At 40.0% G+C, this 15,413-nt stretch overlaps 1 protein-coding gene across 1 annotated transcript in view; it reads right to left on the minus strand.

The window, feature by feature from the left end:
- Nucleotides 1-13,829, minus strand: part of AATF (apoptosis antagonizing transcription factor) — a 103,272-nt gene extending 89,443 nt beyond the window's left edge. Inside the window, exons 1-4 of the mRNA XM_054574836.1 lie at nt 13,580-13,829; nt 12,456-12,647; nt 9,207-9,647; nt 8,604-8,741 (exon numbers count right to left, since the gene is read on the minus strand). Of these exons, the coding sequence (XP_054430811.1) occupies nt 8,604-8,741; nt 9,207-9,647; nt 12,456-12,647; nt 13,580-13,670 (862 nt within the window). The 5' untranslated portion in view covers nt 13,671-13,829. The remainder of the gene's footprint in view (nt 1-8,603; nt 8,742-9,206; nt 9,648-12,455; nt 12,648-13,579) is intronic.
- Nucleotides 13,830-15,413: the final 1,584 nt, after the last annotated feature.

Consider the following 15,413-nt stretch of genomic DNA (forward strand, 5'->3'; position numbering starts at 1 on the left):
AGAGGGACCAAAAGTCTTCCTACACAGAGCTCATTCCTTAATAAATAGATGAGCCATAGCACATATGAGGGGGGTCCCAAGAAAACCTGAAATTTATTTATTAAAAAATTGTGTATTTATTCCTTCATGTTTAAACTTCAGTCACCTTCACAGTTCTCTCCATTTAATGCAATACACCTATCGAAACATTTTCTCCACTGCTTAAAACAGTTTTTAAACTCATCAATTTTGATGTCTTTTAGTGCTCCTGCCATTTTTGGTTTCATGTCTTCCACATCAGCAGAACGTTTCCCTTTAAGGACTGGTTTCATCCAGGGAAACAAAAAAAAAAAGTGACTTGAGGCAAGATCAGGTAAATAGGGAGGGTGGGGTGCAGGGGTCATGCTGGTTTGGGTCACAAACTGCTGAACACTCAGCACAGTGTGGGCACGTGCACTCGTAAATCACCCATCGTGAAATGGGCAAACGCGTTAAGAGTCTTCCAAAAAATTCACTGAAGCCGAACACAGCCCCTCATACAATGCCAGCTGGTGCACTGACACAGATGGGTTCCTATAACAATCATTTGGTAGGGGGAAGCCTGAACTACAAGGGGCCTGCCCTCCAGAAGATAATTCTGGGTTTTTCTGGGTCCCCCCTCATATTTCAATGCTAAGTCAACAGGTATTATGTAAATATCAAACAGAAAGTTATCAAGAAATGATTGCCTTCAATTCCCACCCACAGTTTAGGAAAAATAAGAGATCAATTAATACTTTCTGGAGGCAGGAGTGCAGGAAAATAACTTAAGAGATCAGAATTTCAATTGTTATAATTCTTCTAGGGCCAATTTCCAAACATATTCCAAAAGCCTTTAAGTACCATAAAATCCCCTGTCCTAACAACTGCATTTCCAGGGAATATAGGCATGTACTATCCAATACAGTATCTACTTCGCACATGTGGGTATTGAGTACTCAAAATGTGGTTAATCCAAATTTTGAGATGAACTGTAAATGCAGAATACAATTTGCATTTCAAAAACTTAACATGAAAAAAATACACATAAAGGACCTCATTTATATTTGTATACTGATTACATATTAAAGTTATAATAAATTTTTTGATGTATTGGGTTAAATAAAATATTACAAAAATTAATTTTATCTTTTTATTTTTGAATGTGGTTACTAGACAATTTAAAATTATATATGTGGCTTGCATTATATTTCTATTGGACAGTGCTTTTAGACAAATTGTACAAATGTGCATGTATAAGGGTGTTTATCAAAGCATGCTTTATAAAAGTGAAAAGCTAGCTCTCTCAGCCAATTGGCTCATACCAGTTGGGCCTCCACGCAGCTGCACACATCAACTCCTGCTCCAGCCACATGCAACCCTGCAGCCTTGCGGTGATCAACAGCCTGCGGGACACCAATGTCAGTCAGCCTCACCCCTCGTTTCTGATGGTGAAAAGGCACCAGGGCTGGATGTGGAGCGCCCTAGGGGTCCTGACTCAGAAAATCACAAGATGGAGGCGTAGGTAAACATGGCTCACCTCCTCACACAACCACAGCAAAAATCACAACTAAACTACAAAACAACTATCACCCAGAATCATCAGATAATCCAGCTGTATGAAAGTCCAACAACCAAGGGATTAAAAGAAATCCCATCCATCCAGGTGCGTAGGGGTGGAGACACAGAGATGTAGAACAGGTGGTCCCAAACCCACGTATGGTGGATAAAAATTTGTAGGGATACCTCAGGAGCGAAGGATCTCAGCCCTACACCAGGCCACTCAGCCCCAGGGTTCCAGTGCCAGGAAGATAAGTCCCCATAACTTCTGGCTATAAAAACCAGTGGAGGTTGGGACAGTGGAATAAACTGCAAGATTCTCAGGTGCCTCCATTTAAAGGGCCCACAACAGACTTAGGACTTACACAGACTCACTCTATCTGAGCTCCAGCACTGGGGCAGCAGCTGGAAGGGCACCAGTGACATATGAGGAGAAACTGAAGTGTCTGGCATCAGGGCAGGAGCCGGGGCACAGCTTCCTCTCAGACAAAACTCCAGAGGCTAGGAAGCAGCCATTGAGCCTTTTCCAAGCCCTATGCCACACACAGCCACAGAGCGGCAACGCCATATCAGAGACTCCATCAACCTAGTTCACACAGGTTGCCCTGCCCTAGCAATTACCTAGGACTCCACCCCATCTAATTTTCAGGTGTGCTCTCCTACAATCGGCCACACTACTAAAACAGGGAGTCAAAGCAGCTCTTCCTAATACATAAAAACAAACACGAGGAGGCTGCCAAAATGAGGAAACAAAGAAACATAGCCCAAATGAAAGAACAGAGCATAATTCCAGAAAAATAACTAAACGAAATGGAGATACACAATCTATCAGATGAGGAGTTCAAAACACTGGTTATTAGGATGCTCCAGGAACCCACTGGGTACTTTAACACCATAAAAAAGACCCAGGCAGAAATGAAGGTTACACTACGTGAAATAAAGAAAAATTTACAAAGAATCAACAATGGAATGCATAGAGCTGAGAATCAAATCAATGATTTAGAATGTAAGAAAGAAAAAAACATTCAATCAGGACAGCAAGAAGGAAAAAAAAATCCAAAAAAATGAGGATAGGGAAAGGAACCTCTGGAACAACTTCAAACATACCAACATTTGAATCAGAGGGGTACCAGAAGGCGAAGGGAAAGAGCAAGATATTGAAAACTTATCTGAAAAAATAATGAAAGAAAACTTCCCTAATTTGGTGAAGAAAATAGACATACAAGTCCAGGAAGCAGAGTCCCAAACAAGATGGACACAAAGAGGCCCACTCCAAGACACATCATAATTAAAATGCCAAAGGGTAAAGAGAAAGAAAGAATCTTACAAGCAGCAAGAGGAAAGCAGATAGTTACCTACAAAGGAGTTCCCATAGGACTGTCAGCTGATTTCTCAAAAGAAACTTTGCAGGCTAGAAGGGACTAGCAAGAAGTACTCAAAGTGATGAAAAACACACACCTGCAACCTAGGTTACTCTATCCAGCAAAGCTATCATTTAGAATTGAAGAGCAGATAGAGTGCTTCCCAGACAAGGTAAAGCTAAAGGAGTTCATCGTCACCAAGCCCTTATTACATAAAATGTTAAAGGGACTCATTTAAGAAAAAGAAGATCAAAACTATGAACATTAAAATGGCAATAAATTCACCAACTATTAACAACTGAATCTATAAACAAATTAAGGAAACAAAAAGAACAGAAAAAGAATCACAGATATGGAGATAATTTGGAGAGATATCAACTGGGAGGGGTTGGGGGAGAATGAAGAAAAAGGTACAAGGATTAAGAAGTACAAATTGGTAGTTACAGAATAGGCAAGGAAATATTAAGAACAGTATAGGAAATGGAGCAGCCAAAGAACTTATATGCATGACCCATGGACATGAAGTAAGTAAGTGGGGGGACTGCCAGAAGGAATGGGGTACCAGGTGGAGGGGGGAAAAGTGAAAAAAATGGGGCAACTATAACAGCATAATCAATAAAATACATCTTAAAAAAAAATTAAAAAACTAAATAAACCTAAGCATCCATCACTACAGATTGGCTAAAAAAACTGCAGTAAGCCTATAAAATGGAATATTCTGTAGCCACTGAAAATGCTTACGTACATCTAAATATACTGACATGAAATGATATAGTAGGTAGAAAAAAATAAACTTACAAAATAGTACAGATTCCATTTTTGTTTTAAAAAAAGGGTGTGTATGTAAGCACAGAAAAATGTCTGAAGGGATATTCATCAAAATGACAACTGTGGTTACCTTTGGGCAGTAGGCTTGCAGGTAATCCTTATTTTCTTCTTTATCCTTTTATGTATTTCCTGAATCTTTGAAGTAAGCACGACATAATTTTATAATTAGAACAGTAAAGCTATTTTAAAAAACGATAGCCATAGGCTGAAACGAAAAGATCAATCTTACATTATGCTGGCTAGATGAAGGCCATGGTAATAAAGGTCCTTAATCCCACACAATGCTCCTCTTGGAGAAGCTTGTAAGTACCTTCGGCCCAAGTAATTCTTAAACCTATTCCAAGTAATTAAGAATGTTTCAGGGTTCTACAGATCATTTGTGAGAACTCTGCCATGAACCCATAAAGTGTTAATTGAGAGAACACTGAAATAGATGTTCATGAATTTGTCACCTGCGGCAACTAAGTAATTAAAAAGGGGAGGAGTTCACTGATAATAGTTGTTGCCTATGGGATAGAGATCTGAGTGGCAGGGGTTCAAGAGCAGGAAGGAAGATTCTATATAGTTGTTAGCATCTTTTGAATTTTGAGCCATGTGAATGTACTTAAAAATAAAAAAAAAAATTAAAAACAAAACAGAAACATTATCAATGTTCTGTGGTTGCCCATGACCTATTTAAAATTTTATTAGGCTATTCAAGTCAAAATAGTTGAGGGAGTAGAGGAAGGGCCACAAAGAGGTGAGAGGATGACTATGAACTATAAGTAGAAAGATGAGAGGAACAAACAAAATGTAATTTATTAATAATGGAATTTGTTTTTATACACTTAGGCAAGTAAAAAATTCCAACACTGCCTTTATATTTATATTACATTATACTGTGTTCTTGGATTTTTTTGCTTATGGAAAATATCAAAATGTCAACCATTGTTTCTATTAAAGGTCTTTAATAATATTGCATTTTGGACCTGTAATGAAACATGGTGCTCACTGCAGTTTGTAATGCATCTCATTAAGTACATTAATAACATGCATTTCACTAAAAGGTCAACTTATTATGGCTGAAGTTTGGGTTTCCTTTAATCACTTCATTTAAAGCTATAGAGCAAACTCTGAAAAAGATAGTGAGAGTGCTTGCTACAGGAATGCTCTCTCAGTGCCCTCATCCATTCAAATCAGTTATGCTTATTAAAAAATCATCATTGTCTTGACTCGTGTGGCTCAGCGGATTGAGTGCTGGCTTGCAAACTGAAAAGTCTCCAGTTAGATTCCCCATCAGGGCTCATGCCTGGGTTACAGGCCAGGTACCCAGCTGGAGGCATGCAAGAGGCAGCCAATCGATGTTTCTCTCACACATCCATGTTTCCTTCCCTCCCTTTCTCCCTCCCTTCTCTTCATTCTAAAAATAAATAAATAAAATCCTTTAAAAAAAAATCATTGTTAATGTTTTAATGTGAAATAACGGCATTGTAATAATTTTTTTAAATCTTTTTTTTAGAGACACATGTTGATTTATGGATAAAATGATAGGATGTCAGGTATTTGCTTCAAAATAATCCAGAAGTAAGGGGAGAGTTAGTATAGGTATAGATAAAATAAGATTGTCTGTGAGTTGATGATTATTTAGCTGGTGAAAGTATACGAGTTCATTGCACAATTCTCTCTACTTTTATACAGGTTTGATATATGAAAAGTTTTGAAAAACTCATGTGGAGTTTTCCTTAAGTAACTTGCCCTCTTCCTTGTACATTGTTGCTACCAACACAAAAGACTTGCCTTCTAATACTGTAGAACTTTTTAAAATAAAATCAGAGAAAAAGCTAATCTCATTAGAGAAATGGTTTTGTGCATTAAAAAAATCCTTTAATTTTGCTAAGGTTACTTCACGACTTACCACTTACACAGTTACTAAAATATCAAAAAACATCTTTGAAATTACTTCACAGTTCAAGAGTTAATTACCAACATGTAACATCAAGATGATTGGAGACTAAGTGTGTGTGTGTATTGTGGAAGGAAGAAAGTATTTGTTTAGTTTCTGAAAAGTATTAGGGTAATAAATATACAAAGACATGCTCAGAAGTTTACTGTGACTCAAATATAGCTGGAAGTTTCCTGCTTTAGAGGCTATTGTTAGGTCTATGAGAGTAAACGACAGTGCCAAGGAGAAAATATGTCAAGAAAACACTACCTGAGGTCAGGATACTAAATGTAATGAAACTGACACTGGGAGGATAAAAGAAGAATCTGAGATGAGAAGAAATCAGAAAGGCAGGAGAACCTAAACAGCCTATATAATGTCACCAAAGCCAAAGGGAAATATTTCAAGGAAAGGTTGAACATTTCAGGGAGGCAGGAGGCTGGGTTTGGCAATAAGGAAATCTCTGCTCATCTTTCCATAGGCATAAGAGGCAGAGGCTGAATTATAAGTGTTATACTAGAATATAACACTACCCACCTTCCAGAACAAATAGTTGATTTAAATTATATATGGAATAGGAATACTAATAAAATATCAAAGAAAACACTGAAGGCAGTGTGTGTGTATGATAGTTTGTTACAATGACGACCATCATTCACACAGCTGAACATTGTCAAACGCCTCTTTCAGTAGAAACAGATAATCCCTATACCTAACATTTGTGGGGTGCTGTGTGCCAGCCACTGTGCTAATGCTTTTTATTATGTCCTTTAATCCTCACGACCTTATTATCACCATTTTAGTGTGACGTTAAGTAACTTGCCCACAGTCACAGAGATGAAATCTAAACCTAGGCAGCCTAACTTGAATTGCTGCAAGGCCAAGCAAACTGAAATGAGATTTAGTCAAAGACAGTAAGTTCCAGTGTTTATTCTGAGGTCAGTACAAATTCAGCCTATGTTCCACATCAGCTTTATCATATAGTATAAATTCTTCACCCAGAGTAGTGTAGTCAAGAAATTTTTCTTAAATTCTGTTTACCAAGACAGGGAGATATGTAACATATAATGTCATATTGTCATAAGAAGGTTGGAAACAAACAAAAATTAACTGCCCATCAGCTGGGCAGAAATTCTGGTTATTAGAAAACTCCCCACTCTCCCATCTTAGAATATGTGACACCGAACAAACATTTCTTTCTTCTCCCTCTTCCACCATAATCTGCCACGTTAGATTAATAGACATCTGTCAGATTAACTGGAGTCCACCAATGAGGCAAAGAGGCAATTGGTTAAATGCAAAAACCCCCCCCCAAAAACAAACAGATTAAAAAGATAGAACTGTTCTAAAATAATAGTTAAATAACATTGAAATAGCTAAAGAAACTAAATAGTATCCAAGAATAAAAATGTGTCCATTATACCTGATACTGACTAACCCTTAAAATATCTATATTTTAAGATGACTCAAAAAAAAAAAAGGAAAGGCTCCTGCAAGAAGAGTAATAAGTAACGAAATAAAAAAGGCCTTTAGCAAAACATTTCAGATATTTAACCTACAGCAGTCTGGGTCTCATTCAAAGCAAACCAGGAATTAGAGTACTAGGGCATCAAAAAGCAGGGAAGTGCTCCAAAAATCTCAAAAACTTTGCAAACTGCCAAGCTGTATCATTTAGTTAAGGGAGAAAGGGGGAAAAGCTAGGGGAGAAGATATAAAGGACTCACCCTCACAGTATCTGCAGGGTTCCTGAAAGCTTAACCAGGCCTTTCACATAGGAAAGAGACTTCAAGTATGGCAGGACATACTCTCTAAAGACTGGACTCTAGGAAGTAATTCCTAATTAAGCCAGGTATTCTACATGAAACGTTCACAGAATTCCCTGCCCTAGAAATCCTACATAAGTATTAATTTTGAATGATTCGAGGTGATTCTCCCTAAAGGTAGATACCAAATCAGATATCCTCCTCAGGTCCCTTCCAACCCTAACTCCACAATAAGAGAAAAATAAGTTTTAAAAGGCAAATGAAAACACTAAGTCTTAGCATGTAAATGAGGAATAGCAATTCTAATCACATGAGCCCCAAATCTCCCTCTACCTCAGTCCTTTGGTGCCCTGGTCAGGTAGCTCAATTGGTTAGAGTGTCATCCTGACATGCCAGGGTTGTAGGTTTGATCCCTGGACAGGGCACATACAAGAACCAACCAATAAAGACATCAATAAGTGGAACAACAAATTGATGGGTTTTTTTCCCTCACTCTAAAATCAATAAATAAAAAATTTAAAAAATTAAAACAAGAAAGAAAGGCATAAAAGCTGGAGTTTTCTCTCTGCCATGCATGAACAAGTTCTGTGACTTTGGGCAATTCATTCTCTCTGGGCCCCAGTTCTCTCACCTGTAAAATGAGGGGGTTAGACTAAACCAAAAAATTTCTAAAATTTTTGTCTTCACAGTTCAGCAATTCTCTTCTAAAACTTTCTCCTCCTTCTGTAGTCATCATCTTTCCTCACTCTATGCAACCCAAAGGAAGATATGAATAAGATCATCTTAGCATGTTCTAGAAACCTCCCAACAACAACAACAAAAAGGCATCTTTTAAGTAGATGATACAATCAACTTAAATGAGCTGACTTTAGTCATTCCTTCTCTCCCTTTCTAAAACAGTAGATTTTCAAAGAGAGTTCTCTGAGCATTAAAAGAAGTAACTCAGAAAGCCAAGGAGAGGGGGAGGGGACAGGTAAGAAAAAAGCTGAATAGACATGACTCAAGCACTCAATTCTTTCCATCAAAGTTACCTTCATTTGATAAAAGAATTGTATTTCTATTATATCTCTAAAGTTAAAACTACTATTTTATACTGTATTATCACTAAAATCACATCTCTTCCTCAACTCTGTGGTGCTGTGAAGTATCCCAATATGGCATAAATATTCTTACTATTTTTTAGGGCGCTGGCAAACTCTGGGCCACCTTTGTCCTTGAAAATAGGGAAAACATCTGGTTGAGGAAGCTGATTGGTAGTCAACAGAGCTTTTTGTAGTTTGATCCTTCCTTCCAAGAGCTGGTCCCACAGTGCTGAGAAAAGAAAAAAAAGAATTATTCCATTTCTCAATTATACAATCTTTCAGGGGGTGGGGAGAGGGGTGAAAGGGACAGGAAATCACACTAGTCTCTAAGCAGCACAGCTTTATCAGTTGCATGCCATGGGAACGCTCTCTATTATAGGAGACAAATTCAGTATCTTGGAAGCAAATATTTGCTACATGAAAAAGAATGCTAAAGCCCAAAGAGAGGAGAAAACATATTTCTCGTCAATCTTCCACAGTTGCCGGAAGTACTAGAGCAGAACCGGCTAAGCAGCTCAGTGTAGAAATGGCTGGCTAAGCGTAGAGGAATGGGGCTTTAGGCTTCTAGGTAAGTGGGGCATGTCGCAAACTAATTGGAAGGACACAGGAGAGCGCGAACAGCCAAAAACAAACAAAAAGGACATCAAATTGCAGACACTTTGAAAAATAAGCAAACAGCAAACCATATACAAACCTATCTGGTTCTTCACAGCTCTGCCTTTCTCTACTTCCTCGGAAACTTTGACACTGGAGAAGGTCATTACCACACCATCATCTTCACTGTTCCTGTCTTCAGCTCCGTCTTCCTCACTGGCGCCCTCTAAGTCTTCTTCCCCATCGCCTTCGTCCACACCACTCTCCTCCTCTTCATCTTCCTCCTCCTCACTGCTACCAAGGTCATCCATTCCCTCGGTAAATTTTTCAAAGTCACTAATGTTCTGGATACTGAAGCCTGGCACTCTCCTGGAGCAGCTTCTGCTCCCCTTCCTCCAGGCCTGACTACTGCCCCCATCATCACCACAGTCCCGTTCCTCCTGCTCCTCCGCAGCACTCACGGCGTCCTCATCAGACTCCTCCAGACCCAGCCCCTCTGAACTGCCATCTCCAGACTCTTCCTCATCAGATATTTCATTGTCTAAAGGGAGAGAAGAAGAAAAAATGGATGTTACCTTGAGGCAAATACTAGGCCATATTTTTCATTTCATCTAAAGAACCATGGCAGTTATCAATATAAAAAATATATTGTACTCTACTCAATAAATATTTATTACCCATCCACTATCTCTAAAATGCTAAGAGAGAAGCACAGATGAATAAAACATTAAGCGTATCCTAATGAAAGGTTCTAGTGGGAAAGACCCATAAAACTATAATACAGAAAAGACTTGAAAGTGCTTTGACAAAGTTTTGATAATGCAGAGAAGGGGGAAATTTTAACTTAATGAATATTAAGCAAAGCTATAAGGAAGAGATAGCGTTTGTTCTAAATCTTAAAGAATGGTCAGATTTCAATGTGTATGAGGGAATTACCAGTTTTCCCAAACCTGCATCTAAAAAAATATAGTTTATGCCCTGACTGGTGGGGCTCAGGTGGTTGGGCATCATCCCTCAAGGTGAAAGGCTACCAGTTCAATTCCCAGTCAGGGCACATGCCTAGGCTATGGGTTCAGCCCCCAGTTGGGTCACGAAGGAGAGGCAACTGATCAATATTTCACTCTCACATCAATGTTTCTCGCCCTCTCTTTCTCCCTCCTTTCCTCTCTCTCTAAAAAGCAATGAAAAAATGTCCTCAGATGAGGATTAAAAAAAAATAAAAAATATTTTTTAAATGTAAAAGTTATCATTAACTATCCCAAATGCACAATCTCTATCACACACATATACATTATTTATTATATACTTATTAAGCACCTGTTATGAGCCAGGCATAGAAAAATGCTAAGGAATGACAAATAGAATATGATACCTATGAGGAAGGGCTCATAGTCTGGTGGGGGGTGGTAGATATGCATACCAATAATTATGTTACAATGTTATTAGTACAATATGTAGAGAAGGAACCACCTAACTCTCCTGGAAAGGTGAGAGATGGCTTCATGTGTAGGAGATAATGTAATTTTACTTATGAAGCATAAGAAACAGCTCATCAGATAGAGAAAGGGGAAAGAAAAGAGAAAACAGCGTATGCAAAGGTCCAGCACCATAAAAAAGTACACTGGCATGCAGAACGTAGGAGATAAACCTACAGAGTTGCCCAGGGACCACATCAGGAGGGTCTTACCTTTAATGGGAAGGAGTTTGAACTTGATCCTACAGTAGATGGAATGTTAGCTAAGGATCCTGGTTTTATTTATCCTTAGGGTATCACCTGATTAAGGTTTTTACTGATTTTCCTATCTCTCCCATGTAGAACATAAAGGTCCCAAGTATAGCAAATATAATTATTAGACACAGGGACCAGTTACCAACAACTTTCTTCAATAAAATAAAGATTTGAGAGGCCTTCAGTACATCTTTTAAAAACTATATATAAACTAAGACACAGAGAAAGCTGTCAAAAATATAAATACAAAAACTAAATGCAAAGTTCTTTAAAGGTATGCTGTTTCTCAGATTAAGAAACAGTCCTACAGAGTACTAGTTAAGAATACAAACCTTGGAGTTAGACTGCCTTATTAGAATCCGGAATCTTCCACTTACTACCTACACAACCTTGAGCAAGTTGCTTAACCAATCAGTCCCTCAATTTCTTTAGGTATAAGATGGGAATAAACAATACCAACCACACAAGGCCATTGGGAGGATTAAATGAGATGATATATGTAATGAGGATTTATTGTGTCCCAGGCTCTTAGAACTTAATTTAAAGGGCTTACCACAGTGCCTGACACATGGTGAGAGCACAATAAATATTTTAATATTTGTCTCATACTGGTCTCTATCATTCTCTAGGCAAAGAATGTGAAATGAGCTTATCAGGAATCCTCAGAACTATATCAAGGACTAAATCATATATACTGTATTTTGTGGTATATAATGTGCTCCCATGTATAACACACACCTACGTTTTTGGCCCAAACTTTCAGGAAAAAAAATCTTTCATTTTAATTTTTTAATTCAATTTTTATTCATTTATATTTAGATATTTGTTTTTTGTCTTATAAAGAAACTTTAGCATTTATTTTTTAACATATTATGATACAAGAAATTTTATGTAATAACTAATTACATAAACACCAGAACAGATACAAGGTATTTCAGGCACTACCCATGTATAATGTTCATCCTTATTTTTCCCTCAAAAATTTGGACAAAAAAGTGTTTATTGTATATGGCAAAATATGGTATCATAACCTAAATGGAAGTTTATTTTATATTATCTGTGGATTCTCAACATAGCAGCTCTGACCTCTCTTAAGAAAAACAAATGACATCCACTCAACAACGAAAATACCCAGCCCCTGCTTCCACTCTGCTTTCAAACTATAAGCTAACAGCTCCTAACACTCTTACGATGGCAAAAAAATTAGTTTTACAAATTAATATTAAACAGTGACCCAATGCAATACTGAAAAACTGAAGGAAAAGGATCAGCATGCTTATCAGAGGCAATGCTTTTTCAACACGCAGCCCTCTGCAGTATCTATTATTGCCTTTTCTCTCACTCCATTTTAGGGTGAACTATTAGTAAAGCATAAGGAGTAAAGCAACTTAATAGCTCCAGGCTTTACATGCCTTAAGAAGTGAAATTACATACCTCTAAGGCCCTTTCTAATGCCAAAACAATGGTCCCTCTTAAGATAATAGGTGGGGGTACATAGACTAGTCTTGTGAAGTTCATTAAAGGTGGGGTGGATTTTAACCCTGAAAAAATTAGTAAAGAAAGAGCACCATGCAAAAATAAATAAACAAACAAACAACCCATGCAATTATGTCTACTCACCAGATGAACCTGACAGAGGATGCTCCCAATGGTCTTCCTTCCAAGCTTTTCTAGATGTGGTCTTGCCAGAATACCTTTTGTCTGTGTCCAAGAGGGAGGCTGATGCCAGTTTCCTAATACTGCCCATAGCCAGGAAGTCACCTTCCCCATCTTGCCCTTCATCAAACCTGTCAATCACTCTGGCAGCAGTGGCTGTGGGGTAAAGTAACAAGAATCTCCGGGTCAGAAGGAACTTCAATGGTAACCCTCGCAAATGCTTACAACTTCTTCAAACTTGAATGTCCTCTACAAAATCCCCAACAACTTCCAGGAACGTGGAACTCATTAGCTCCCAAGGTAGACAGACCACTACCTTATAGCTGTTCCTGAACAGAAAGATGACTCTGTATCTACTAGTAGGCTATAGTTCTATGCCTTGGATCATATAAAACCGGTGTAATTCCTCGCCCATGCACGACAGTCACTCAAATATTGTAAGGCAACCATCATCATGTTCTACCCTCACTCCATCCTTTCCCTTAAGTTTTGTTTGCTTATCCTGGCTAAACAGCTCCAGTTCCTAAGACAATCCAGAACCCACATTTATCCTTCATTATTACCCCTTCCTCACACTCCTCTGATTCAAGTCTAAAGCAGGATTATTCCCAACTATACCTTTCCAAAACCAAGTCTCATTCAGCACCTGGGCTGGTGTCTTGAGGCCTAAAGAGGCTTATGTAGCACCATGGAAATCTACTACGAACTTCATTCTCCCAGTAAGTTCTTAGGGACAGGCAGAGTTTTTAACAACGGATGAGCCTGTCTTCTTCTCATTTCTAATGCAATTCCTATGAAAGCATCCTGAAAGGTAACTTCCAATCTGCCACTACGACTCTGGCGCCCTGCAACAACCCTCTACCAACAGTTAACCAAGCTTTAGTCGGAGGGATGCTCCGCCCACCCGAGCACCCAGTCTAGACAGCGTGTCAGAAGCCGCAGCCCTCCTCCCGAGCCCGGGGCAGCCCTCCCGGAGTCAGTTTTCCTTCACACAAGAGTAAGGATGCCGGCCCTCACACGCGGCCCGGGCCCGCACAGGGCCGGACCCCGCGCTCAGCACGTGGCCTTGCTGCCCCAGTCAGCCTCACCCTCCTCTGGGTCGGCCTCTGGATCCGCCTCGCGTGGTCGCGGGTTCAACAGCTGTTCCAGCTGCAACGCCAAGGGCTGCGGCCCAGCCATCGTCACCAGGTCTCACTCCCCTCCACGCCGGGCACGACAATGTGCGGAACCAGCCTTGGACGCTCTCTCCCCGCCGGCTCCTCTTGCCGGTAGACTACTCTTCGGCACAGCCAGGAACCGCGCGGACCAGAGCGGCCAGCTCCGGGAGAGCAACTTCCGGGAGGCGCCCGTTAGGGGGCGTGGCCTTCGCGTCACCACTTGAATGAAGGCTGAAGCGCCCAGGAGGTTGAAAGGACTGTAGCGATACCGCGGAAAGTGCGCGTGCGCGTGCGCGTGCGCGTGCGTTCAAGGGCTGCGTGGGGCGGCGCGGGAACGCGCAAGGATGTGTGCTGACGCTATCGCTCCGCAGAAATTGCGATGCGAGTGGCCGTTGTTTCTTTACCTGCAGTATATTTCAAGATTTGTCCAAGATATGTTTAAAAATAAAGTGTAGTGTAGCCGTGACCCATGGTGGCTGATTTGGGAAGTAGGAGGGAGTAAAGAGTAAGCGTCTCGAGCCACAGATGCGCTTTCGGGCATACACAGGCTGGGACCAAGAGCAGGTTTGGCATTTCACAATTTGGAGGCATCTGGGACAGGGATTAAGCCTCTGGCTCCGCCGCATCCAGGATTAGAGAATCCTACGTCACAGATGTGTTATGTGTGAGTGTGCGGCGGACTGCTGGCGTCTTTATTAATAGGAATAATTAGAAATCTCTATGGCTGTGCATAAATAAAGATCGATTATGTAGTTTCTCTAAGTAGTCTTGCCTGAGCAGGGAAAAGGGGGTGGGGAGAGGATTACTACTCTACTGCACACCCATCAGCGGTAATATCTTTGCTGTCCAAAGACAAGGGCATACTCAGACTCTTGGAACTGACACATAAATACCAAAAAATTTTTTGAGGTCTACCATTGGAGGGGCACAAGTAGACTCAAAGTATGAAGATGTAATAGGATCAATTTAATTACACTTGGCACATGGAAAGATACAATCCTTTTATACTCTCTTTCCTCAAGCATTCCCTGACTGCCCGCTATGTGGCAGACACTGCTAGAAGACATGCAAAGATGAGTAAGTTCGATTCTCTCCTGATGGTGATCAGCCTAGAGGGGCAGGCAAACGTGTAAATAGAAACAGCAATAAGTGATAAGTGTGCTTACAAAGTGGTCTAGCCTTCCAGAATCTGCCTGAGGTCACCTGTAGAGAACTAAAAATTCCTAAAAAGAAACTAACTCACAAGGATGCAGAAAATCAGATGTTGTCTGTGTCCTGTGCCCTTCTTGGGTACAGCCCAGGCCAATTGGATCCCACAGCAGAACTGCCCAGGGAACCCTCAGCTCCCAGGATTTACTGTGGAACCCAAGGCAAGTGAGAGTCCCTGACTTTCAGTCTTTATATGCCTTCAGGATCAAGAGCATTGAGAGACTACTACTTTAGTTGCCTTGTCCCATGTTCCTTTTCTAAGTGGCTGCATCAGGGGAGGAGAACCTGTCTTAGGATAGATTCTTCCCCCGCCCCACCCCACCAAACATGGAAGGGAAAGAATGCCAGGCTAGGATGGGAGCACCTTAGGCAGGACTCAGGCAAAGAAAATCCAGGCTAGGAAAATTTATATAGATACATAGATATAGATATCAGGGGATATAGATATAGATATATAGATATAGACATAGATATATATCTCTCTCCTCTGTAATTGATATGTATTATATATTATATATACTTATATCTCCCCTGTAATTGCAGTCTGGTGCCTCTG

The sequence above is a fragment of the Pteronotus mesoamericanus genome, unplaced genomic scaffold (assembly GCF_021234165.1).
Source record: "Pteronotus mesoamericanus isolate MK-2021 breed Mesoamerican mustached bat unplaced genomic scaffold, CSHL_Meso_final contig_269, whole genome shotgun sequence".
Classification (NCBI taxonomy): domain Eukaryota; kingdom Metazoa; phylum Chordata; class Mammalia; order Chiroptera; family Mormoopidae; genus Pteronotus; species Pteronotus mesoamericanus.